General features: G+C 39.3%; 1 protein-coding gene and 1 long non-coding RNA gene across 2 annotated transcripts in view; one reads left to right on the plus strand and one right to left on the minus strand.

Annotated features, from left to right (window-relative positions):
- The window catches only part of LOC116541123, a 152,395-nt gene that overhangs the window by 65,407 nt on the left and 60,912 nt on the right, over window positions 1–26,076 (minus strand). The window lies entirely within an intron of this gene.
- Window positions 16,267–17,277, plus strand: LOC116541100 (proline-rich protein 23B-like). Its single transcript, XM_032265000.1, has one exon. It carries the CDS (start codon window positions 16,267–16,269, stop codon window positions 17,053–17,055), a length of 789 nt encoding a protein of 262 aa, XP_032120891.1. The 3' UTR covers window positions 17,056–17,277.

Here is a 26,076-nt window from a genome sequence, read left to right on the forward strand (position 1 = left end):
AGAACAGAAATCGTAACAGTCTCTCAGACCACCATGCAATCAAATTAGAACTCAGGATTAAGAAATTCACTCAAGGCCGGGCGCGGTGGCTCAAGCCTGTAATCCCAGCACTTTGGGAGGCCGAGGCGGGTGGATCACAAGGTGAAGAGATCGAGACCATCCTGGTCAACATGGTGAAACCCCGTCTCTACTAAAACTACAAAAAATTAGCTGGGCATGGTGGCGCGTGCCTATAATCCCAGCTACTCAGGAGGCTGAGGCAGGAGAATTGCCTGAACCCAGGAGGCAGAGGTTGCGGTGAGCCGAGATTGCACCATTGCACTCCAGCCTGGGTAACAAGAGCGAAACTCTGTCTAAAAAAATAAACAGTAATTAATTGAAATTCACTCAAAACTGCACAACTACATGGAAACTGAACAACCTGCTCCTGAATAACTACTGGATAAATAACAAAATGAAGACAAAAATAAAGCTGTTCTCTGAAACCAATTACAATGACGACACAATGTACCAGAATCTCTAGGACACATTTAAAGCAGTGTCTAGAGGAAAATTTATAGCACTAAATGCCCACAAGACAAAGCAGGAAAGATCTAAAATTGATACCCTAATGTCATAATTAAAAGAACTAGAGAAGCAAGAACAAACAAATTCAAAAGCCAGCAGAAGACAAGAAATAACTAAGATCAGAGAAGAACTGAAGGAGGTAGAGACATGAAAAACCCTTCAAAAAATCAATGAAGTTAGTACCTGGTTATAAGATCAACAAAATAGACCACTAGCCAGACAAATAAAGAAGAAAAGAGAGAAGAATCAAATAGATGTAATCAAAAATGATAAAGGTGATATCACCACCAATGCCATAGAAATATAAACTACCACCAGAGAATACTATAAACACCACTACACAAATAAACCAGAAAATCTAGAAGAAATGGATAAATTCCTGGACACTTACACCCTCCCAAGACTAAACCAGAAAGGAGTCAAATCCCCGAATAGACCAATAACAAGTTCTGAAATTGAGGCAGCAACTAATAGCCTACCAACCAAAAAAATCCAGGACCAGACAGGTTCACAGCCAAATTCTACCAGACATACAAAGAGAAGCTGGTATCACTCCTTCTGAAACTATTTCAAACAATACAAAAATAAGGAATCCTCTCTAACTCATTTTATGAGGCCAACATCACCCTGATACCAAAACCTGGCAGAGACACAACTAAAAAAGAAAATTTCAGGCCAATATCATCGATGAACATAGATGCAAAAATCCTCAACAATATACAGGCAAACCGAATCCAACAGCACATCACAAAGCTTATTCATCACAATCAATGGGGCTTCATTCCTGGAATGCAAGCCTGGTTCAACATATGCAAATCAATAAATGTAATCCATCACATAAATAGAACCAAAGACAAAAACCACAGGATTATCTCAGTAGGTGCAGAGAAGGTCTTCAACAAAATTCAACAGCCCTTTATGCTAAAAACTCTCAATAAACTAGGTATTGACGGAAAGTATCTCAAAATAATAAAAGCTATTTATGACAAACTCATAGCTAATATCATACTGAATGGACAAAACTGGAAGCATTCCCTTTGAAAACCGGCAGAAGACAAGGATGCCCTCTGTCACGACTCCTATTCAATATAGTTTGGAAGTTCTGTCCAAGGTGATCAGGCAAGAAAAAGAAATAAAGGTATTCAATTAAGAAAAGAGGAAGTCAAATTGTCTCTATTTGCAGATGACATGATTGTATATTTAGAAGACCCCATCGTCTCAGCCCAAAATCCCCTTAAGATGATAAGCAACTTCAGCAAAGTCTCAGGATACAAAATCAATGTGCAAAAATCACAAGCATTCCTATGCACCAATAACAGACAAACAGAGAGCCAAATCATGGGCGAACTCCCATTCACAATTGCTACAAAGAGAATTAAATACCTAGGAACACAACTTACAAGATATTTGAAGGACCTCTTCCAGGAGAACTACAAACCACTGCTCAAGGAAATAAGAGAGGACACAAACAAATGAAAAAGCAATCCATGCTCATGGTTAAGAAGAATCAATATCGCTAAAATGGCCATACTACCCAAAGTAATTTATAGATTCAATGCTATCCCCACCAAGCTACCACTGACTTTCTTCACAGAATTGGAAAAGTCCACCTTAAATTTTGTATGATGCCAAAAAAAGAGCCGCATAGGCAAGACAATTCTAAGCAAGAGGCAAAAAAAAAGAAAAAAAAAAAAAAGCTGGAGGCATCACACTACCTAACTTCAAACTATATTACAAGTCTATAGTAATCAAAACAGCATGGCACTTGTAACAAAACAGAGATATAGACCAATGGAACAGAACAGAGGTCTCAGAAATAACGCCACACACCTACCACCATCTGATCTTTGACAAACCTGACAAAAACAAGCAATGGGGAAAGGATTCCCTATTTAATAAAGGGTGTTGGGAAAACTGGCTAGCCATATGCAGAAAGCAGAAACTGGACCCCTTCCTGACGCCTTATACAAAAATTAACTCCAGATGGATTAAAGATTTAAACATAAGACCTAAACACCATAAAAACCCTAGAATAAAACCTAGGCAATACCATTCAGGACATAGGCATAGGCAAGGACTTCATGACTAAAACACCAAAAGAAATGGCAACAAAAGCCAAAATAGACAAATGGAATCTAATTAAACTTAAGAGCTTCTGCACAGCAAAAGAAACAATCATTAGAGTGAACCAGCAACCAACAGAATGAGAAAAGAAATTTTGCAAGCTACCCATCTGAAAAGGGCTAATATCCAGAATCTACAAAGAACTTAAACAAATTTACAGAAAAAAAAAAAAAAAAAAAAAACAGCCCCATCAAAAAGTGGGCAAAGGATATGAACAGACACTTCTCAAAAGAAGACATTTATGTGGCCAACGAATATATGAAAAAAATGCTCATCATCACTGGTCATTAGAGAAATGCAAATCAAAACCAGTTGAGATACCATCTCATGCCAGTTAGAATGGCAATCATTAAAAAATCTGGAGACAACAGATGCTAGAGAGGATGTGGAGAAATAGGAATGCTTTTACACTGTTGGTGGGAGTGTAAATTAGTTCAACTATTGTGACGATAGTGTGGGGATTCCTCAAGGATCTACAAATAGAAATATCATTTGACCCAGCAATCCCATTACTGGGTATATACCCAAAGGATTATAAATCGTTCTATTATAAAGACACATGCACACCTATGTTTATTGTGGCACTGTTCACAATAGCAAAGACTTGGAACCAATCCAAAAGCCCATCAGTGAGAGACTAGTTACAGAAAACGTAGCATATATACACCATGGAATACTATGCAGCCATAAAAAACAATGAGTTCATGGCCTTTGCAGGAGGATGGATGAATCTGGAAACCATCATTCTCAGCAAACTGACACAACAGAAAAACAAACACAGCATGTTCTCACTCATAAGTGGTTGTTGAACAATAAGAACACATGGACACAGGGAAGTGAACATCACATGCTGATGTCTTTTGTGGGATGGGGGGCTAGGGAAGGGATAGCAGAGGGTGGGGAAATTGGGGAGGGATGACATGAGGAGAAATACCTAATGTAGGTGATGGATAGATGGAGGCAGCAAACCACCATGGCATGTGTATACCTATGTAACAATACTTCAAGATCTAAACATGTACCCCAGAACTTCAAGTTAAAGAAAAAAAAAGGTGACTTCAAATCAAAATAATCCAAAAATGCTGAAAAATAAAATAAGCAATTGTATACCAAGTGCAAAAAAAAAAACAAAACAAGATATCAACTTATTGTACAACCAACTTTAATTCATATCAAGAGTATTAAATTAAAAAGAGTCCTTCACAATGTAGAAAAGTGTCATTTACAATGATCTATGCATCAGAAAACACTATAAATGTTAATTACATAAAACCTTGAAGGGAAACAGAAACACTTTAGAAGCTAGAGATTTTATTCATTTTAACACTTTGCTTTCATGATAGATCACGAAAAATAAGAATAAAAAAAAATTATAATGAAGAAAATCTAATTAATATACATCAAACAATATATCTGAAAATGGATAATATTCCTTCTTTTCACACGTCCTTGTCAATTCTCAAAACTTTAACAAATGTTAGGCTTAAAATATTTTAAGTTCCAAAATCTAGCAATAAAACAGAAAATACCATCGGCTACAATGCATTTAAGCTAGAAATTAATGACATGATCAGAAAACAAAAACCTCTACTCCCACCAGAATACATATAACAGCTTTTAAGATACAATGTAAGCAGTGCCAGAGGAAAATTCACAACCTTAAATATTTATCTTAATAAATGAGCAAGAATAAAAATAAATAATGAGGTATCAAAGTCAAGATGTTAAAATTAATTGAAACATAGAAAACAGTAGCATAATAAATCTAAAAACCTGACTGAATAAATAAAAGCTCTCAATGGCACTTATTATGTATCAGGCACTGCAATAGATGCTTTGTGAATATTAATTTTTTAATTTTTCTATGGCAATTTATTCTCAAATAGATAAAAGAAAAATAAAAAAGTTTTAAAAGAAGGAAAAAAAATTTTTTTAATTATTTTATTGATACATAATAACCAAAAAACAATTAACAATATGACAGGAACAAAGTCTCAATAATGACATTGGTAAAACTGATTAAATTATCCACTTAAAAGATATAGAATGGCTGCTTACAAGAAATGCACCTTACAGTAAAAACACATGCAGACTGAAAGTAAAGGCATTCAAAAAGATATTCCATGCAAACAGAAGCCAAGAGTAAGTAGGAGTAGCTATACTTGTATCAGATGAAACAGACTTTAAGTTAAAAAGAGTAAAAGAAGACAAAAGAGTTATTATATAATGATAAAGGGATCAATCCAGCAGGAGAAAATGAAAATTCCAGATATCTAGGCACCTAACACTGGAGCACCCAGATTCATGAAGCAGATAGTATTGGATCTAAAGAGGAAGAAAGACTGCAATACAGTAACAGTGAGGGACTTTAACACCCCATTCTCAGCAAGAGGTGAAAGACCTCTACAAGGAAAACTATAAAAAGTTGATGAAAGAAATTGAAGAGGACAGAAACAAATGGAAAAACATTCCATGCTCATGGATTAGAAAAATTAATATTGCTAAAATGACCATACTGCCCAAAGCAATCTACAGTGTGTTCAATGTGCTACCTATCAAAATACCAATGTCATTTTTCACAGAAATAGAAAAAAAAAACCTAAAATTCGTAAAGAACCAAAAAAATGTCTTGAATAGCCAAAGCAATCCTGAGCAAAAGGAACAAAGTTGGAGGCATCACACTACCCAACTTATAAATACATACAAGTCTATAGTAACCAAAATAGCATTGTATAGGTATAAAGACAGACACAGAGATCAATGGAACAGAATAGAAAACCCAGAAATAAATTAACATATTTACAGTTAATGGATTTTTGACAAAGGCAACCAAGAACATATATTGAGGAGAGGACACCTTCTTCAAAAAAAAAGGTCCTGGGGAAATCAGACATTTATTTGCAGAAGAATGAAACTGGATCCCTACATGTCATCATATAAAACATCAATTCGGCTGGGCACAGTGGCTCACACCTATAATCCCAGCACTTTGGGAGGATGAGATGGGCGGATCATGAGATCAGGAGTTTGAGACCAGCCTGGCCAACATGACAAAACCCTGTCTCTACTAAAAGTACAAAAAAAAATTTAGCCAGGTTTGGTGGTGGGTGCCTGTAATCCCAGCTACTCAGGAGGCTGAGGCAGGAGAATCACTTGAACCCAAGAGGCGGAGGTTGCAGTGAGCAGTATCGCGCCACTGCACTCCAGCATGGGCAACAAGAGCGAGACTCTACCAAAAAAAAAAAAAAAAAGAAAAAGAAAAATCTACTCAAGATAGATTAAATACTTAATTATAAGATCTGAAACTGTAAAACTAGAAGAAACTGTAACTAGAAGAAAACAGTGAAAATATTTTAAGACATTGGTCTAGGCAAAGATCTTATGGCCAAGACCTCAAAAGAACAGGCAACAAAAACAAAAATAGACAAATGGCACTCTATGAAACTAAAAAGCTTCTGCACAGCAAAGGAAACAACTAACAGAGTGAAGAGACAATCCAGTGAATGGGAGAAAATATTCCAAACTATTCATCTGACAAGGGATTAATATCCAGAATATACAAGGAACTCAAACAACTCATCAGTAAAAAGAAAAAAAAATCCCATTAAAACATAGGCAAAGGACATGAATAGACATTTCTCAAAAGACAACATACCAATGGCCAAAGGGTTTATTAAAAATGCTCAACAAACCAGCCCATTCAAAAGTGGACGAAGGATATGAACAGACACTTTACAAAAAAAGACATACACGAGGCCAACAAACATATGAAAAAATACTCACCATCACTGGTCATTAGAGAAATGCAAATCAAAACTACATTGAGATACCATCTCACACCAGTTAGAATGGTGATCATTAAAAAATCTGGAGACAACAGATGCTGGAGAGGATGTGGAGAAATAGGAACACTTTTACACTGTTGGTAGGAGTGTAAATTAGTTCAACCATTGTGGAAGACAGTGTGGCGATTCCTCAAGGACCTAGAAGTAGAAATTCCATTTGACCCAGCAATCCCATTACTGGGTATATATCCAAAGGATTATAAATCGTTCTACTATAAGGACACGTGCACGCGAATGTTCATTGCAGCACAGTTTACAATAGCAAAGACCTGAAACCAACCTAAATGACCATCAATGATAGACTGGACAGGGAAAATGTGGCACATATACACCATGGAATATTATGCAGCCCTCAAAAAAGATGAGTTCCTGTCCTTTGCAGGGATATGGATGAACCTGGAAACCATCATTCTCAGCAAACTGACACAAGAACAGAAAATCAAACACCACATGTTCTCACTCATTGGCGGGTGTTGAACAATGAGAACACATGGACACAGAGAGGGGAGCATCACACACTGGGGTCTGTTGGGGGGAAATAGGGGAGGGACAGTGGGAGTGGGAGTTGGGGAGAGACAGCATGGGGAGAAATGCCATATATAGGTGATGGAGAAGAAGGCAGCAAATCACACTGCCACGTGTGTACCTATGCAACAATCTTGCACGTTCTTCACATGTGCCCCAAAACCTAAAATGCAATTTAAAAAATGCTCAACATCACTAATTATCAAGGTAATGCAAATAAAATTACTTACCACTAAAGAAGACAGTAAGAAAGGATAAAAGGAAGAGAATAGGAAATGACCAGAAAACAAGCAACAAATGGCAATAGGAAGTTCTTACTTATCAATAATAACACAATGTATGTGGACTCGATTCTCTAATTAGAAGGCATAGAGTAGCTGAATGTATAAAAAAAAAAAAAATACCCAAATATATGGTGCCTACAAGAAACCCCCTTCAATTATAAAGGCACAGAAAAGATCTGAACAGACATCTCACCAAAGATATACAGACAGCAAATAAGCATATGAAGAGATACACAACATTTTTTATGTTTTGTTTTTTGATACAGGGTCTCACTCTGTTACCCTTGCTGAAGTGCAGTGCCACAATCTTAGCTCACTGTGGCCTCGGTCTTCCAGGTTAAAGTGATCCTCCTACTTCAGCCTCCTAAGTAGCTGGGACCACAGGTATGCACCATTATACTCAGCTAATTTTTTTCTTTTTTTGTAGAGACAGGGCTATGATATGGATATTCAACATTATATATTATTAAGAAATTAAAAATCGAACAACAATGAAATACCACTACACATCCATTAACATGAGGAAAATACAAAACACTGACAACACCAAATGCTGGTGAATATGTGGAGCCACAGGAAATCTTATTCATTGCTGGTACAGATACTTTAACAAATAGGTTATCAGTGTCTTACAAAACCACATGTGCTCTTATCATATAATCTAGCAATCACGTTCAGTATTTGCCCAAAGGAGTTAAAAGCTTACGTCTGTACGAAAATCTGCACATGAATGTTTACAGCAGCTTTACTTACAACTGACAAAAACTGGAAGTGACCAAGATGTCCTTCAGTAGGCGAATGGATAAACTCTGAAACATCTATAAAATATTATTATTCAGTACTAAAAAGAAATGCGCTATCAAGCCCTGAGAAGGCACAAAGGGCCCTTAAACGCATATTACTAAATGAAAGCAGCCATAGTGAAAAAGCTACATACTGTATTATTCCAACTATATGACATTCTAGAAAAGGCAAAATCACATAGATAGGAAAAATATCAGAGGTTTAGGGGAGGATAGGTGAATAGGCAGAACACAGAGAATTTTTAGGCAATGAAATTATTCTGTATAATACTATAATGATAGATACATGTCATTGTATGTTTGTCAATAACCATAGAATGTATGACACCAAGAGTGAATTCTAACATAAACTATGCACATAAACTGATGATTATGTGTCAATGTAAGTTCATTAATTATAAAAAATGTAACACTCTGGTATGGGATGTTGATAGTGGAGTAGGCTATACATGCATGGGCATTGACAGCATATGAGAACTCTACTTTTCACTCAATTTTGCTATGAACCTAAAAATGCTCTTAAAAAATAAAGTCTATTATTTTGTAAATGCCATAAATATATTTTTTCCTTTGTTCTCTTAACTTCCTTAAAAGGCATAAGATTACATAATGTAATCATTATAACACTGTTTTATTGCATTTATGACAAATATAAATATAGATGAGAGTGTAGAACAAGAAAGAGGAAATAAAGCTGTACTAGAGCACAGTTTCTATATATTACTGGAATTAAGTGAATATTAATTCTAAACAGATTGTGATAAGTTAAGATGCAAATTGTGACCCCTAGATCCCAACAACTTAAGAAAATAATTCAAAATAAAATTGTTTAAAAATATCAAGAGAAAAATTAAAATAATACACTAAAAGACATTTAACACAAAAAAAGTCAAGGAATAACAGAGGAACAAAAAAGGCAGAACACTGAGAACAAATATCAAAATGGCAAATGCTAATTCACCATGTCAATAATTACCATATATATGAATGGTCTAAACATTCCAATCAAAATTTAGAAACTGCATAAAAACTTAAAATCCAACTACATGCTGTCTACAAGAGATACAAATGGATTGAAATGATAAGATATATATCATGTAAATGTAACCATAATACAGCTAGAATGGCTATTAGTGTCGGAAGAAGTAGACTTTAAAATGAGAATTATTATTAGCAGAAGAGACAACTCATAATGATAAAAAAGTTCAATAAATTGAGACAATATAATAATTATAAATGTATATTCACCTAACAACATAGCTGTAAAATACATAAAGTGAAAACTGAACTTTAAAAAGAAATAGGCAATTCAATAATTGTAATTGAAGATGTTAATATTCCACTCTCAAAAATTGACATAACAATTCACCAAAAATAGAGAACACTTGAACTACACTATCAACCAACTCAACCTGACACATATAAAACATTCCATCCAAAAACTGCAAAATATGCATTCTATCTCCAGGATAGATCATATGCTAGGCCATAAAACAGGTCACAATAGCTTAAAAAGACTGAAATCATACTAAACGTGTTCCCTGAATGCAAAAGAACCAGTTGCATTCTGATGCAACTGATTGCATCAGAATTATGTGCTGGGAAATATCCAAATATTTTGGAAACAGAGTGCTAGAAAATTTCCAAATATTTTGAAATTAAGCAGCAAACTTCTAAATAACCCATGAATCTAAGAAGAAACCACAAAGAAAATTGGAAAATACTTTGAATTAAGTAAAAACAAAATTTAAAGGATTATAAGATAATATTACAAAGAACTTTATGCCAAAAAGTTAGATGTCTTAGATGAAATAAATTACTAGAAAGATATCAATTACCAAAGCTGACTCAAATAGATGTCTGAATAGGTCTTTAAAAAGTTTTGTTTTAAACTGAGTTACCAATTTAAAATCTTCCCACGAGAAAATTCCAGGCCCAGATAACTTCATTAGTGAATTCTATCAAATATTTAAGGAAATAATGCAATAATACCTAGTCTTCACAAATTTCAGAAAATAAAAAAGGATAAAACACTACCTATTCATTGCATGAAGTCAGTATTACCCTCACAGAATTAAAAACAACAAAGCCAGATGAAGACATGACAAGAAAAGAATACTAAAACCAAGTATGTCTCATGAACAAAGATGCAAAAATACTTAACAAAATATTAGAAAATCAAATGTAGCAACATATAGGAAGGATTTATATATCATGAACAGGTTACAAGTTGGTTTAATATCCAAAAATTAGTTAATGTAATATAACATATTAATAAAATAAAGAACAAAAACTATATAATATACTCAACAGATTCAGAAGGAAGAAAGCATCTGACGAAATCCAGTACCTATTCATGATATAAACTCCATAGCCTAAGAATAGAAGGCAATTTTATCAACCTAATAAAGGGCATCTAAGGCAAGGCATGGTGGTACACACCTGTAATCCCAGAACTTTGAAAGGCCAAGGCAGGTGGATATCTTGAGCTAAGGAGTTCAAGAGCCTGGGCAACATGGCAAAACATTGTCTCTACAAAAAATACAAAAATTAGCTGGGCAGGATGGCACATACCTGTAGTTCCAGCTACTTGGGAGGTGGGAGTATTGCTTGAGCCCAGGAGACTGAGGCTACAGTGAGCCAAGATCATGCCACGACACTACAGTCTGAGTGACAGAGTGAGACCCTGTCTCAAAGTCAAACAAAACGAAGAACATCTAAGAAATCACAGCTAACATCATACTTAATGTTGAAAGAAGAAATGGTGCTTTCCTCTTAAGATCAAAAAAAAGGCAAGAATTCCACTATAAATACTTCTACTCAACATTTTACTAGACATTCAAGGCAGTGCAAAAAGAAAAGAAAAAGAAGTTACAGGCATCTAGATTGGAAAATGAGAAGTAAAACCATATTTATTCTCAAGTGATGAAATATTATATGTTGAATATCCCCAGGAATCCACCCCAAAAAAATCCAGAACTAATAACAAGTTTAGCAAGGTTATAAAATACAAGATCAAAATAGAAAAATCAACTGTATTTTCACATACTGGCAATGTACTGAAAAATGAAATTTAAAAGTTCTATTCATAATACCATAAAAAGAAAAAATAGGAATAAATTTAACAAAATAAGTACAAGACTTGCACATTTAGAACAACAAAACATTAACGGAAGAAATTACAGAAGATTTAAATAATTGGAAGATATTCCATGTTCGTGATTCAAAGACTCAATATTGTGAAGAAGGCAATTCTTGCCAAATTGATCTATAAATTCAGCACAGTCCTTATCAGAATCCAGTAGGTATCTGATAGAAACTGACAAGCTGATCCTAAAATTCACATGGAAATGCAAAAGACCCAAAATCGCCATAATGATTTTTTTTTTTTTTTTTGAGATGAAGTCTCACTCTGTCACCCAGGCTGGAGTGCAGTGGCATGATTTCGGCTCACTGCAACCTCCACCCCCCCGGGTTCAAGCGATTCTACTACCTCAGCCTCCCAAGCAGCTGAAACTACAGGCATGTGCCACCACCCTCAGCTAATTTTTTGTATTTTTAGTAGAGATGGGGTTTCACCATGTTAGCCAGGATGGTCTCAATCTCCTGACCTGGCGATCAGCCCATCTTGCCTCTCAATGATTTTTAAAAAGAATGACGAAGTTGATTTTCACTACTAAATTTCAAATCTTACTCTAAAGATACAGTAATCAATACAAAGTGGTACTGTCTCAAGAATAAAGATGAAAGAAGCTAAACTGTGAGCCCAAACATAAATATTTGTGTTTATCGTCAATTTATTTTTCACAAAAGAGCCAAGTGCCAACTCAACCCAACATATATAGAACAATCAATCCAATGACTGCTGAATACACATGCTTTTAAAGTAAACATGGAACATTCTCTAGGATAAACTATATATGAGGCCAATGTATCCATTAAATGTAAAAAGAATAGTCTTTTTAAGAATAGTGTATACACCTTCAAAAAATAAACTTAAATTATTACTTCACACCATACACAAAAAATTAACTCAAAATGGATCATACACCTCAATATAAAAACTAAAACGATTAATTTCTAGGAAAAAAAGATAAAATCTTCATGAGCTTAGACAAAGTTCTTAGATATAACAGCAAAAGCACAAACTATTATTTAAATATTTTAAACTTCATCAAAATTTAAGACTTTTGCACTTCAGAAGTCACCAATAAGAAAATAAATGCAATGAAGAAAGGATTTCCTGTTTAGTAAATAGTACTAGGAGAACTGGCTAGCCATATGAAGAAAATTGAAGCTGGACCCCTTTCTCATAACATATATAAAATTAACTCAAGATGGATTAAAGACTTAAATGTAAAAGCTGAAACTATAAAAACCCTAGAAGAAATTCTAGGCAAAACTGTTCTCAGAAAAAAAAAAAAAAAAAAAAAAACACCTGGCTCATTCCAGGCTGTTCTTGAAAAAAAAAAAGAAAAAGAAAAAGAAAATCTAGGCAATACCATTCAGGACATAGGTATGGGCAAAGACTTCATGATGAAAACACCAAATGCAATTACAACAAAACAATTGACAAATGAGATTTAATCAAACTAAAGAGCTTCCGCACAGCAAAAGAAATCATCATCAGAGTCAAGAGACAACCTACAGAATGGGAGAAAATTTTTGCAATTGATTCATCTAACAAAGGCCTAATATCTAGAATCTACAAGGAACTTAAAATTACAAAAAAACAAACAACCCCATTATAAAGTGGGCAAAGGACATGAACAGACACTTCTCAAAAGAAGACATACATGTGGCCAAGAAACATGAAAAAAAGCTCAGCATCACTAATTATTAGAGAAATGCAAATCAAAACCACAATGAGATACCATCTCACACCAGTCAGAATGGCTATTAATAAAAAGTCAAAAAACAATAGATGCCGGTGAGGTTGTAGGGGGAAAACGAATGCTTTTACGCTGTTGGTGAGAGTGTAAATTAGTTTAATCATTGTGAAAGACAATGTGGGAATTCCTCAAAGACCTAGAGGCAGAAATACCATTTGGCCCAGCAATCCAATTACTGGGTATATACCCAAAGGAATATAAATTATTCTATTATGAAGATATATGCACACATATGTTCGTTAGAACACTATTCACAATACCAAAGGCCTAAATGCTCATCAGTGGGCATCAATGGGCTTTATCCAATGATAGACTTGATAAAGAAAATGTGATACATATACTCCACAGAATACTATGCAGCCATAAAAAGGAAGGAGATCATGACATTTGCAGGAACATGGATGGAGTCAGAAGTCATCATCCTCAGTAAACTAATGCAAAAACAGAAAACTAAATACTGCATGTTCTCACTTATGAGTAGGAACTAAATGATGAGATCACATGGACACATGGAGTGGGGACAACACACACTGGGGCCTGTCAGTTGGGGGCAGGGAGAGGGAGAGCATCAGGAAGAATAGCTAATGGATGCTGGGCTTAATACTCAGGTGATGGGATGATCTGTGCAGCAAGCCACCATGGCACACTATGTTCACCTATGTAACAAGCCTGCGTAACCTACATATGTACCCCTGAACTTAAAAGTTGGGGGAAAAAAGAAAATAAATACAATATTTATAGAAAATATTCATGAGAAAAAAAATTTAATCCACAAGTTGGAGGAAATATGCAGAAATCATGTATCTGATAAAGGACTTGTATACAGAATACATAAATAACTCCTATGATTCAATAATAAGACAAACAATTAATAAGACACTGTTAATCCAGATGAAGACCACAGGCCGGCTGTTCAGGGAAAAGCATTGAATGTAGACCAGAAAGTTGGGGTTCCCTCCATAACACTGACACCAACAAGCATAACCCTGATCACAAGCCAGGTTTCCTGAACCCCTCAACTGAGAAATAAAAACAAGTTCAATGATCTTGAACTTTGGAGTAAAACAGAATTTCTTGGAGGTGCTCACATAAATTGCCTAAGCCCCACGTTCCAAGAATTGTAATTCAGTTGCTCTGGGATGGAGCAAATAATCTGCACTTTTCATGAACCTACCAGAGGATGACAGTGCCACCAAGTGATGAAAGACCACTGTCTATCAAGGGAGGCTTGATTTAAATCTAAAGACTATGCAAAGGAATGCTATGCAACCCCAAAAAAGAATACATTTTGTAGAAAGGGGAGGGAGATGAATAACATGTGTGAGATTAGCTTTTAAATGCACAAGAATATTCTGGAATGATAAAATATAATAATGGTACCCGCCAAGATTGGACATAATATGCTTAGGAGACAAAGATGTGAGGAAATACTTTGTTGTCCCCCGTGAGCACTTGAAAACATTACCTATTCCAAAATCAGTGCGGAGTGTTTAACACTAGGCGACTAGTTGAGCTACACTTTCCCTTTTACCGCCTGGACACGCCACGCAGAGGTGCATTTCAGCTGGCACAGGTCAAAAACGCTGACACTGTGAAGGTGTATCACTTTAAACGGAGCTGGACAAGCCAGACCCTGCGCTGCTAGTTCCTGGCTCTTGGGCAAGTTGGTTAACCTTTCTGCATGGCATTTTCATCATCCATAAATTGGGCTAAAACAGATACACCTCAGAATTGTAGTTTAGGTCAAATTAGATAAAGTTAACTATACTTCAGCTGATTGTAGCATAATACAGTTGATCCTCTGGATCCACAGGTTTCGCATTCGCAGATTCAACCAAAAGAAGACCGAAAATTTTCGGGGGAAAAAAAAAAAACAACACACACACACGCTATATATACATATATATGTCCAGGCACAGTGGCTCACGCCTGTAGTCCCAGTACTTTGGGAGGCAAGGCGGTGGATCGTTTGAGCCCAGGAGTTTGAGTCCAGCCTGGGCAATACGGTGAAACTCCAGTTCTACAAAAAATTAGCCGAGTATGGTGGAACGCGCCTGTAATCCCAGCTACTCAGGGAGCTGAGGTGGGAGGATCACCTGAGCCCAGGGAGTGATGGTTTCAGTGAGCAGAGATTGCACCACAGCACTCCAGCCTGGGCGACAGAATGAAACCTCATCTCAAAAACAAACAAAATATGTATATATTATCTATCTATACATAGATAGATAATAGATATCTGTGTAGCAACCAGGGGTATCGCATTTACATTGTATTAGGTACTGTGAGTATTCTAGAGATTCTTTAAAATACACGGAAAGCTGTAAATGATAAACAAATGTGCACCATTTTATATGAGACTTGAGCATCCGTAGATTTTGGTATCCACGTGGGAGTCCGGGAACCAATCCTCCAGGGATATCAAGGGAAGACTGTAATTACTACAGTGCCAACTATCATAATAAACAAATAATGCAGGGACTGCCATCGTCACGCAGGATGCCAGCTTTATTCTCCCTTCCAAGACCCCTAAAATGGTATTACAGTGATGTACAAGCTAGGAGAACCCAAGAACGCAAGCCACTATTGGCCAACAGGAAAGCGCAGGGCACTTCCGGGACGGGGCCTGGGAGGATGGGAGTAGGACTTGGTGTCTTGGTTTGGCACTCCGCTAGTGTGACCTGGACATGAATCGGTCTTCAACTCCGCGTCTGACGTCAACGCAAAGGAGGACAAGAACTTGATACTGGACGCCAGGCCCTAGAGCGGCGCAGATGCCCTGCCCCCTAGCGGTCCGTACGAGTATTTCCCCAGCTTGACCTACCAACCACAGCCACGACTATTGGGCAGCAGGTATACCTCTGCCTCTAGGGCGGGTCCTCCAGGGGGCGGAACATTGCGTGACATTTTGCGACTTCGGTTTCAGTGCCGTCATTTAAAACATAATTGGTTTTGCAGTGCGCATCCGGCTCTGCGCCAGGAAGGCCCAAGATTCCAACGCGCGAGGCCGAGCCTGGCGGCGGCGAGACACCCCCAGGAGCCCGGACTGCGGTCTCCCGGAGGCGCCCCTGGAGCTCCGAGGATTCACCTTGCGTAGCGCGGTCCTGCCCCCGTTCGTCCCAGTCCGCCTCGCCTACCACCGACACCTGTTACCTCACAGAGGACTGCGTCCCCCGCCCCCACGCCCTCTGCCAGGCCCAAGAGCGCAGTCAACAGCGCCGTCGAGGTAATGGGCAGCCGACCCCGCAGCCCCAGCGCCTGCCCTGCGCCCTGGTGGGGACCGCAGTCGGGAGGACCCGACCCTGCCAAGCGCCGCCGACTGGATGAGCCCGCGGGCCTCGAACCCCTCGCGGCGCCCAGCCTAGCAGACCCGGCGGGGGCCCCGGCCGCGGACGCGCTCACCTTCGTGATGGTCCTGGCCGCGGGCAGTTCCCTGAAGGTGTCCCTGAACGACGACAACCTGGTGCTGGTGCCCGCGCCCACGTCGATCATGCGAGTGTCTCTCGGTGGACACACCCTCTTCCTGATCCCCGAGGTCCTCCTAAGCTCCGTCGACGAACGCTCAGGAGCGCAGGGCGACTTGTCTGCCTTCCTAGTAGCGGATGTTTTCCTGGGCGCTCTCAGGGAGGACGTCGTCGTCGAGCAGGAATTCTGCGCGTCTGTCCCAGAGGTCGCCGCCCAGGAGGAGGTCTACGAGGAGGACGCGGACCCCGAGTTCCTGGAGCTCTGGATGGACTCCCCAGCCGGCTCGGCCGCTGGGCCCTATCCCTCCGCTAGAAGTATGTGCGGCCCCTACCCGGAGGGCCTCATCCCAGAGCCCTGTGCTCTGGCCCCCAACCCCAGTTCAGAGAGACGCCCTCCACGCCCCATCTGCGACCAGGAATTCCGCTTTCTGGAGCCTGTTCCCAGCTCACCTCTCCAATCTCTACCGCCCTCTCCGAGTCCAGGTCCCCACGCGCGCCCGGAGCTCCCAGAGCGCCCTCCGTGCAAGGCCCGGAGACGACTGTTTCAGGAATGAACTGCCTCCCACAATCCCTTGCCACCCTGCTAGGGTCCAGGCAACTGTCTCCTGATAGCCGTAGTATGTGTGTGGCGCAACCTACAAGGATCTCCAAGAATGAATAACAGATAGATGTTTTTTGATACAGGCTGGATTGCAGAATTTTGGATCAGTGGCTGATTTAGAATGTCTGGGGAAAAAAGATCCACCTCAGCATAAAAATATGCTAGTTGGAATACAGTTACTTTCAGACTGTGAGATTGCTGCTTCGGGCCTGTTTTGTATGGAAGTCACCCCTAGGCAGCTCCATTCCCCCTGGTTTTGCTTTAAACCTCAGTGCCAGCACTTTTCTCTAAAAATCCACCCCTTCCCCAGCACCCTACCATGTCACGCCTTTTCTCCCAAGTTCATTACTACATTTATTTTGTTTAATGGGTTTTGGCCCTAGTCCCTTTATGACGACCATTCTCACCATGGAACTTTTCCCTATAGTGGCCTGAGCCCCTTTTGGGGAATCTTGCAAATAGTTGTACCTGGACAAATGTTTGTTGTTTCTGAAACAGACAGAACTGGGAATAATGATCACGTGTCCTCCTTTTTTTCATGATTGACTTAGCAAATTGTTTATGTTGCTGGGCTTTCCCCACCCCGCTCCCCCACCAACTCTTACAGCCAGCTCTTTTCCATTCATTTCTTCTTGTATATTTTTTAATATAATTCCTTTATCCTGGAAAAGTTTATAATTCTAAGATTGTTTGTGTGTGTGTTGGTGTTGGTGTTGTTTTATTTGTTTGTTTTTTGAGACAGAGTTTTGCTCTTCTGGAGTGCAATGGTGTGATCTCAGTTCACTGCAACCTCTGCCTCGAAGGTTCAAGCGATTCTCCCACCTCAGCCTCCCAAGTAGCTGGGATCACCGACATGCCCCACCACACCCAGCTAATTTTGTGTTTTTAGTAGAGACAGGGTTTCACCATGTTGGCCAGGCTGGTCTTGAACTCCTGACTTCAGGTAATCCAGCTGCCTCAGCCTCCCAAAGTGCTGGGATTACAGGCATGAACCACCGCACCAGGCCAGAAATAATTTCTTAGGTTGATCTTGTATCAAATAAAATTACTGAATTTCTTTAATGGTTTATCTGCAGATTCTCGATTGATTTATAAAAACAATATCTCCAAATAAGGAGAATATTGTCTCTTTTGACAAGCTCCCAATGTCATATTTTTGCTTAATCTTTTGTATTGGATATTACTTCAAGTCCAGGTTGAACAGTATGGTTGATATGGGCATCCCTGTTTTATGCCTTGTGTTAATGCTTCTACATTTTACCACAAAGTATGATCTTTACTGTAGATGGCCATTAGATAACCCTTAGCCTATTGAAGCAGTTAATTGTCAGTCTTTCAGATAATGAAAAAGTGCTGGATTTTCGCTTTGTTTTTGCCTAAGTTACTACAGAGATGTTATCAAGTTGTTTTAAATGTTGACATTTTATTATTTGCGTGTATACATAAAATAGCTAGATGGAACCTTTGAGCCATAAGAATATGTACAGAAACCTGGCAAGAGCACTAATGAGACCAGGCTTTGGGCTTCAGGGATTTAAAACAATTGGATGCTTTATAAGGACCTGAGAAGACACGAGTGGAAGGAGAAAGGCAGTAACTGCAGGGTCCATTTAAGGTTTTAAATGTTAAAAATTTAAGAAACTTTTTCTGTATGCATAAGATGACTTTTTGTATTTCTTTTTTAATCAACTTGTGGTTTGTTCTAATAGAATTTCTGACTACAAGTATCTTTGCATTTCTGTCTATTCTACAGTATTTTATATGATTCTAGCTCTACCTTGGATTGCTTTTTGTTTTGTTTTTTGCCTTTTTTTGAATGTTTTGTTTGTTTTAAATAACTATATGCAGCGCCAATTTTAAAATGTCATTATTTTGCCAGGTTTGCCTCATTTTCGTAATAAATTATTGCCGATAAAGTTAAAGCCAATGAGATGCTATTTTTTTTCTATTGAACATCAATAATTATTATGTAGATTTTCCAGTATGCTTTACCAGTTAATTTGCTCACCTTCTATTCTTGCATTCCACTCCTTTATTCTGGCTTCATTTGTCTTCTTTCCAAGGTATACTCTTTTTTTAGGAGAATTTCAAAGCTACTGCATATCAATCCAAGGTATACTTTTTAAGAATTCTTTCGGCCGTGGTTTGTGTGGTAAATCTTGGGTTCATATGTCTGCAAATATTTCAGTTACACCTTCAAACTTGTAGTATTGTAGCTGGGTTTGGAATTCTAAAATAAATCCTATACTCTCTACTTTAAAGATAACTATATTATTTTCCATCCCATTTATTGTTGCAGGTGAGAAGTTGTCATTTGTATTGTCATTCCTTTACACATGATTAGGCTGTTTATGTTAGTATTTTTCTTGACTTTGATGCCTTATGGTTTCACTAAACCTGATGTGTTTGATGGTAGATTTTTACCAGCTGCAACTCAGTGAGCTTTCTATAGCTGGAGAATTAATTCTTCCCATAAGATCTCAAAAAGAAAAGTCAGTATCTCTTAGACTTTTAAACCTCTCTCCAATCTCTTAAACTCCTAATAGAGAAGTTGTGCTGCTTAATCAATGCCCTCTCCCAGATCTCTTAATATCTATATTATATTTTCACACCCTGTATCATAGCAGTTTCGCTCTTACGATTAACTGATTCTGTCATTGTTTTCAAAATTTATTGTTCCTTATATGACTTTATTTCAAATACTGCATTTTTCATTTTCAATACTTCTGATTACTTAGGTTTTTGATATCTATTTGCTCTTCACAACTTTTATCAATGTCATATAAACTTTTCTAGTTTCACGGATGTTATCTCCTTTATCTCTAGGAGAAATTAAACAATCTTATTTTAAATTCTATATTAATTAGCTCAATAATTATATTTCCTCAGGCATAAAACCTCCAATCATTTGGCAGCATTTAATGACACTGATTTTCCCCTGGGCAAAAATTTTGGTATATAGACATATTTTGAATATGAATTCATTTTCTGTTCCAAATTTGTTTTGTGTTTTAGAGACAGGGTCTCACTCTGTCTCTCAGACTGGAGTGTAGTGGCATGATCATAGTTCACTGCAGCCTTGACCTCCTGTGCTCAGGCAGTCCTCCCACCTCAGCCTCCTCAGTAGCTGGGACTACAGGCACGTGCCACCATGCCCGGCTAATGTTTTTTATTTTTATTTTTTGTATAGAGAATCATCTCTGTTGCCCAAGCTGATCTCAAACTCCTGGGCTCAAATGATCCTCCCACTTTAGCCTCCCAAAGTACTGGGATTACAAGCATGTCTGCTCCATATTTGAATTTTACATTTGCCTGTTTCTAGCTTCCTAAGAGCCAAGGCTCAGAGCCAAACTTTATGGAGCTCACATAACTTGCAACTCAAAAATCACAGTTCCCATCCTCAAGCAATCATACATGGCCCAACTTCGAATTTCAATGCAGTAATGATGCTGGGCTGCACTGCCCATAGTCCCAACCTCATCGAGAATGCTGGGAGTATTAGCAGCTAAACTCAGTTGCTCTCCAGGAATTACCCTTAGCTCCTATGGTTAATCCATGCCAATAACTATTCAATTCGTGGATATATAGGCCCAGTTCACTTGCTTTAAGTTGAGACAACTCTGAAGAATTATCCCAAATCTAGGGCTCTCAGTGAGTTGGCTGAGGCTTTGTTGCAGCTGCATCCCAGTTCAACTCCTCCATGTGTCCTGTCAGATTTTCTTTGTTTTCCAAAATGTCTGCATGCAAAAGTTCATCTAAAAGTCTTCCCATATCAATTTAAGATAGCTGGTGTGAGGGGCTATCATAGGAAGCAGCCACTAAAATGGATTTCAGAGCTGAATCATGGAGCATGAATAGCCCATGGCATGTTACAGGAAAGTAGATAAGATCTTAATCAATGGCAAACTAACTGGGACTCTGGAAAAAGACAATATGCTGGCATTGGCAGAATCCCAGGCATTAGAAAAATTAGGAGCACAGCGTAATTATATGCATGATATTTATAAATAATGGGGAATTGAATAGCTGTTTCTGGGACAATAAATGTATTTGAGAAAGAAAATGAAATCAGAGGGTGATTAATTACCAATAAAACCCAAATATGAAATATAGACAGTCTCCTTGGCAGCATACAAATAGCCTTTCATCTCCTGTAGCTAACGGGGAGAAAAGCAACTGAGGATCTCATCTGGAATTTACTGCAAAGATAGTGGTGTACTATAAAGGCTAAATTTTCAAACTAGGAAAATCTATAATGGTGAGGTCCCCGCCTTGATTGGACTCTGAAACGTTGGATGAAGATGACCAAGTAGATTCACTTGGATATCGAATCTCAAACCTCCCTCAATCCTCTTGGCCTGCAAAAGTGGCCTACTCCTCTCTATTAAATGTTGGCACTCCACCCTTGCGTAAGATGATATAGAAGCCTCTGCCTAGCAAGATAACATGCACCCACCTCGGGATCTACCTTCACCGCCTCTCTTTGCCACAGGCCAGTTACTAAAGCATGTTATAACCTATCCAGGGAAATACTGGGCCTGCAACTAAGGAAAGGGGCTCTATATACCCTAGAATTGCTGTGGCTGTCACCCAACATATACCAGCAAGGGTCAAGTGTAAGACTGAGAGTGCTGGATGTCAGCCAGAAAACAAAGAGTTTATCAATTTAGAAGCACTCTCCCAACATACACAATTTAACACCCTGGCAAGGATGCTGTAAGACAGTGCTAACAATCTGATGGGTGGATCTTGCAGGTTAGAGAAAAAGATGTCCCATACTTTATCCAGAGAAGTGGATATGATACAGTGGATATACTACCTAAGACTATAAAATACATCAGCTACCATGATGTGTTGGAGGGCCTCGGGGGACATCGTGTAACAAAGAAATGCCCTAGAGAGCCACCAGGATCATTGAGAAGCTCAGTAGGCCGAGGTGAGGGCAGGAAATGCCATTAGAGAGCTGGACTCCTTGGTAGCCAAAAGGATAATAAGATTTGGGAGACTAAAAATACGAACGAACAATGTCCAGACCACACATGACAGTAGAAGTCTAACCCATAACTTCTGCAGCAACTATCCCAGAAGCCAAACCATAGTCTCTGCAGTAACTGGTCGCAAAATGGTCCAGACTTGTTCAATAACTGTCAGGTTTTCTCATTTCCACCCTCCCCTCCAACTCAGGACCAATCAGAAAAAGCCAAATATGCTATGACTAAGACACATGGTTCACAAACCAACCAATCACATAGGATGCCCCACTTCTAGTTAGTCTACCTCCAGCTTCCCTATGCCAGTAACTTCCAATCAGACATACCTGAAGACTCCCCCTTTCTCACTATAAAATTTTCCAACTCCCCTGCCTGCCAATAAGTCTCTGTCACATGCAAGTGATGGGGCTAACTCCCTTGCTATGGCAAGCTCTAAATAAATCGCCTCAGCTTGTTCCCATTTGGGTGTTCATTTCCCATTTTTTGTGTGTGAGATATGTTCCACACAGCCCAGCGTGGTAGGTCAGCACCAGATCTGAACTCTTTCTTTACATTGAGTTCCTTGTCCATTTACTCTCAGTTTGGTACCCACGTTTTGTTATCAGTTCCATTTGCTTGGCAGCCTTGGTAGAATCAAACCATTTCTTTTCATCTCCTTTTACTCGCCTTTGTGTTTCCACTTTGTGTTGTATGGTCTAAAAGTGTTGTTTGTCACAAGAAAGAAAACCACAGGGTACAACGCAGTCACAGGCCCTACACACTTGCTGTTTGAGCCAGCCTCACAGTCCAGTGAGTTTGCAGTTCACAATCAGACAAGATTCCACTTGGACAAACTTTTCTGTGGATTATCAGCAAAAGTGGGTGAGGTTTTCCTGTTTTTATGTTTTGCTTTTAGAGTTTGGGTTTGATCCAGAAAGAGTGTTCTCCCTAGTTTTCAATCTACCACAGTCCACATTCAGAGGCACTGACTATCAGGTTGGGGGCCTCTGACACAGACGCACCAGAACCACATTTTGCTGACCATCACCAGCTCTTACTGAGTCATCTAAGTCTAAATCCTCTCCTCTTCCAGGAAAAAAAAAAAAAAATGCCTGCTTCTTATATGTGTTTTCATTGAGAATCCTAATTCTTGTGCCTGTCTTTCTAAATGGCATAATTTTACCAAGGGTCATGTGAGCCTTTAATGGCCACTGTGGAGAACATTGAACTTAAAATTGTTCATTTGAGAGGCATCTTAGAAAAGAATGGAAATAAGATTTCTCAGTTTCAATGAGCAGCATTTTTAGTTATACAGAGGTCTCCAAGTGAAACTCTGAATCAAAAACAGCTTCATTAAAAGATTATTTGGCCAAAACTAATGTGCAGTTTGACAACAATGAACGACGAGACTCATTTCCCTAGTAAATCCTCTGTCCTCGTCCATCAGTTCCCTCCCTATACCCAGATCTCCCTCCACCCCTTATCCTTCCAATCTCTCTCCTTCTATACCTCCATCAACTCCTCCCTCCAGTTGTCCTTGTTCAGGTCCCCTACCTTTTCCAAACAACGTTCCCCAAAATCTAAAATGCCAGTTAGGCCGGGCGCGGTGGCTCAAGCCTGTAATCCCAGCACTTTGGGAGGCCAAGGCAGGTGGATCACGAGGTCAAGAGATCGAGACCATCCTGGTCAACATGGTGAAACCCCGTCTCTACTAAAAATACAAAAAATTAGCTGGGCATGGTGGTGCGTGCCTGTAATCCCAGCTACTCAGGAGGCTGAGGCAGGAGAATTGCCTGAACCCAGGAGGCGGAGGTTGCCGAGATCGCGCCATTGCACTCCAGCCTGGGTAACAAGAGCGAAACTCCGTCTCAAAAAAATAAATAAATAAAAATAAAAAATAAAAATAATAAAAATAAAATGCCAGTTGCCTCTTAAGATCCTTCCCTCCATGAACCAGGTATTCAGGCAACTGGAGAATTTAAAGTTTGGACCTGAGCTGAATTAAAAGCTCTAAGTTTCCCTAAATGCAGACAAGACTAGTAAATATTCATAGGATAGTTTAAAGCCCTTTGAAATACATCTGACCTAGAATTACCTGACTTATACCAACTCATATACACATGGGTCAGAACCACAGATGCTAAATCCTAGATGGCAAAAGTTGATTGAACTGACCCATAGGGCCTACAGGATATCTCTTTCCGTAATAAACCTGCAGTTCAGAAAAACCCTGAAAAGTAAGGGAAAATCTCCAAGAAGCCATACCCAAAACACTTCCAATAAAACTCAATGCAGGTGCTGCCATTTCTACATTAAATGCTGCTGCCTTCATGCTCTCTTCTTCAGAGTGACGGTACTGCACAGATGGTGGGCATTTCAAACAACACACAAATTTTCCCTATCTCCCAGCCTTAAACTGTAACCCTTGGGGCCTAGTGAAACCAGGAACTAGTTATTCTAACTTGTGTCCTCTACTACCCCGAACTCTCAAAAGCAAAATGAAACGAACAGGAAACATTGCTTACTATAGCTTCACCCTTGACCCAGTTTGAAAGGCTGATCCCTCTTGTCTTAGGGCAATTGCTGTCCTAATAACTGAAAAATGCAGTGCAGCTTCTGCTGAGCTAGTTCTAGCCTCCCCACTTGAGTTCAGGGTTCCTCATGCAGTACAGACCTTACTGCTGACAGAATACACAACACCTTTCAGCCAGCAAATTAATGTCTTTCTTTTTCTTTTTCTTTTTCTTTTTTTTTTGAGACCAGGGTCCAGCTCTGTTACCCAGGCTGGAGTGCAGTAGTGTGTTCTTGACTCACTGCAACCCCCATCTTCCAGGCTCAAACGATTCTCCTGCCTCAGCCTATCGAGTAGCTGGCACCGCAGGCATGTGCCAACATGCCCAGCTAATCTGGGGAGTTTGTTTTTTGTTTTGAGATAGAGTTTCACTCTTGTTGCCCAGGCTGGAGTGCAATAGCACGATCTTGGCTCACTGCAACCTCTACCTCTCAGGTTCAAGGGATTCTCCTGCCTCAGCCTGCCAAGTATTACAGGCGTGCTCCACCACATGGGGCTAATTTTTGTATTTTTTTGTAGAGACGAGGTTTTGCCAGATTGTCCAGGCTGGTCTCAAACTCCTGGGCTCAAGCGATCTGCCAGCCTCAGCCTCCCAAAGTGCTGGGACTACAGGCGTGAGCTTCTGCGTCCTGCCTTAATATCTTATGAAATTCTATGACTCATTCCCTCCAATATTACCCTTCACCACTGCAACACTCTGAATCCTACCTCTCTTCTGCCTCTACCCAAAGAAAGGGGGGCTGGGTGTGGTGGCTTATGCCTATATTCCCAACATTTTGGGAGGCAAAGGCAGGAGGATCACTTGAGCCCAGTAGTTCAAGACCAGCTTGGGCAACATACTAAGGCCCAACCTCACCTCTACAAAAAATAAAATATTAACTGGGCATGATGACTCACACCTGTAGTCCCAGCCACTCGGGAGGCTGAAGCAGGAGGATCACTTGAGTCCGGGGGTCAAGGCTGCAATGAGCTATGGTCATGCCACTGCACTCCAGCCTGGGTAATAGAGTAAGGCCTTGATCTCAAAACAAAAAAAAAAGAAAAGGAGCCTCAAGATTGTCTTCCTTAGGGAATTCTCTGTACCTTACTCAGGTTGATTAAAGACTCCTTTAGAGAATCCTGACCTAATATTATTTATAATATTGTTTATTGATGACTCATACCTCAAAATTGAAACTGGAGGTTATCAACCAGGATATGCAGTCACTAATCTAAGCTCTCTTTGAGTAAAATCAGCCCAGATGTCAGAACTTACTGTATTTACAACATCTTGCCAACTAGCCCAAGACCAATAAGCTAACATATATACAAAGAGCAGATATGCTTTTAGAGTAGTCCATGACTTTGGGATGCTTTGGAAACAGGGGGTTTCTTGCCCTACTGGATCCCACATCAAAAATGGGCAACAAATTCAGGAATTTTTAGACACACT

This window comes from Sapajus apella, unplaced genomic scaffold (genome assembly GCF_009761245.1).
Source record: "Sapajus apella isolate SASKATOON/1434 unplaced genomic scaffold, GSC_monkey_1.0 scaffold4, whole genome shotgun sequence".
Taxonomy (NCBI): Eukaryota; Metazoa; Chordata; class Mammalia; order Primates; family Cebidae; genus Sapajus; species Sapajus apella.

Bases quoted from the DNA above. Each gene is read 5' to 3' on its own strand.
- LOC116541100 (XM_032265000.1), top strand. From the start codon at position 16,267: ATGGGCAGCCGACCCCGCAGCCCCAGCGCCTGCCCTGCGCCCTGGTGG.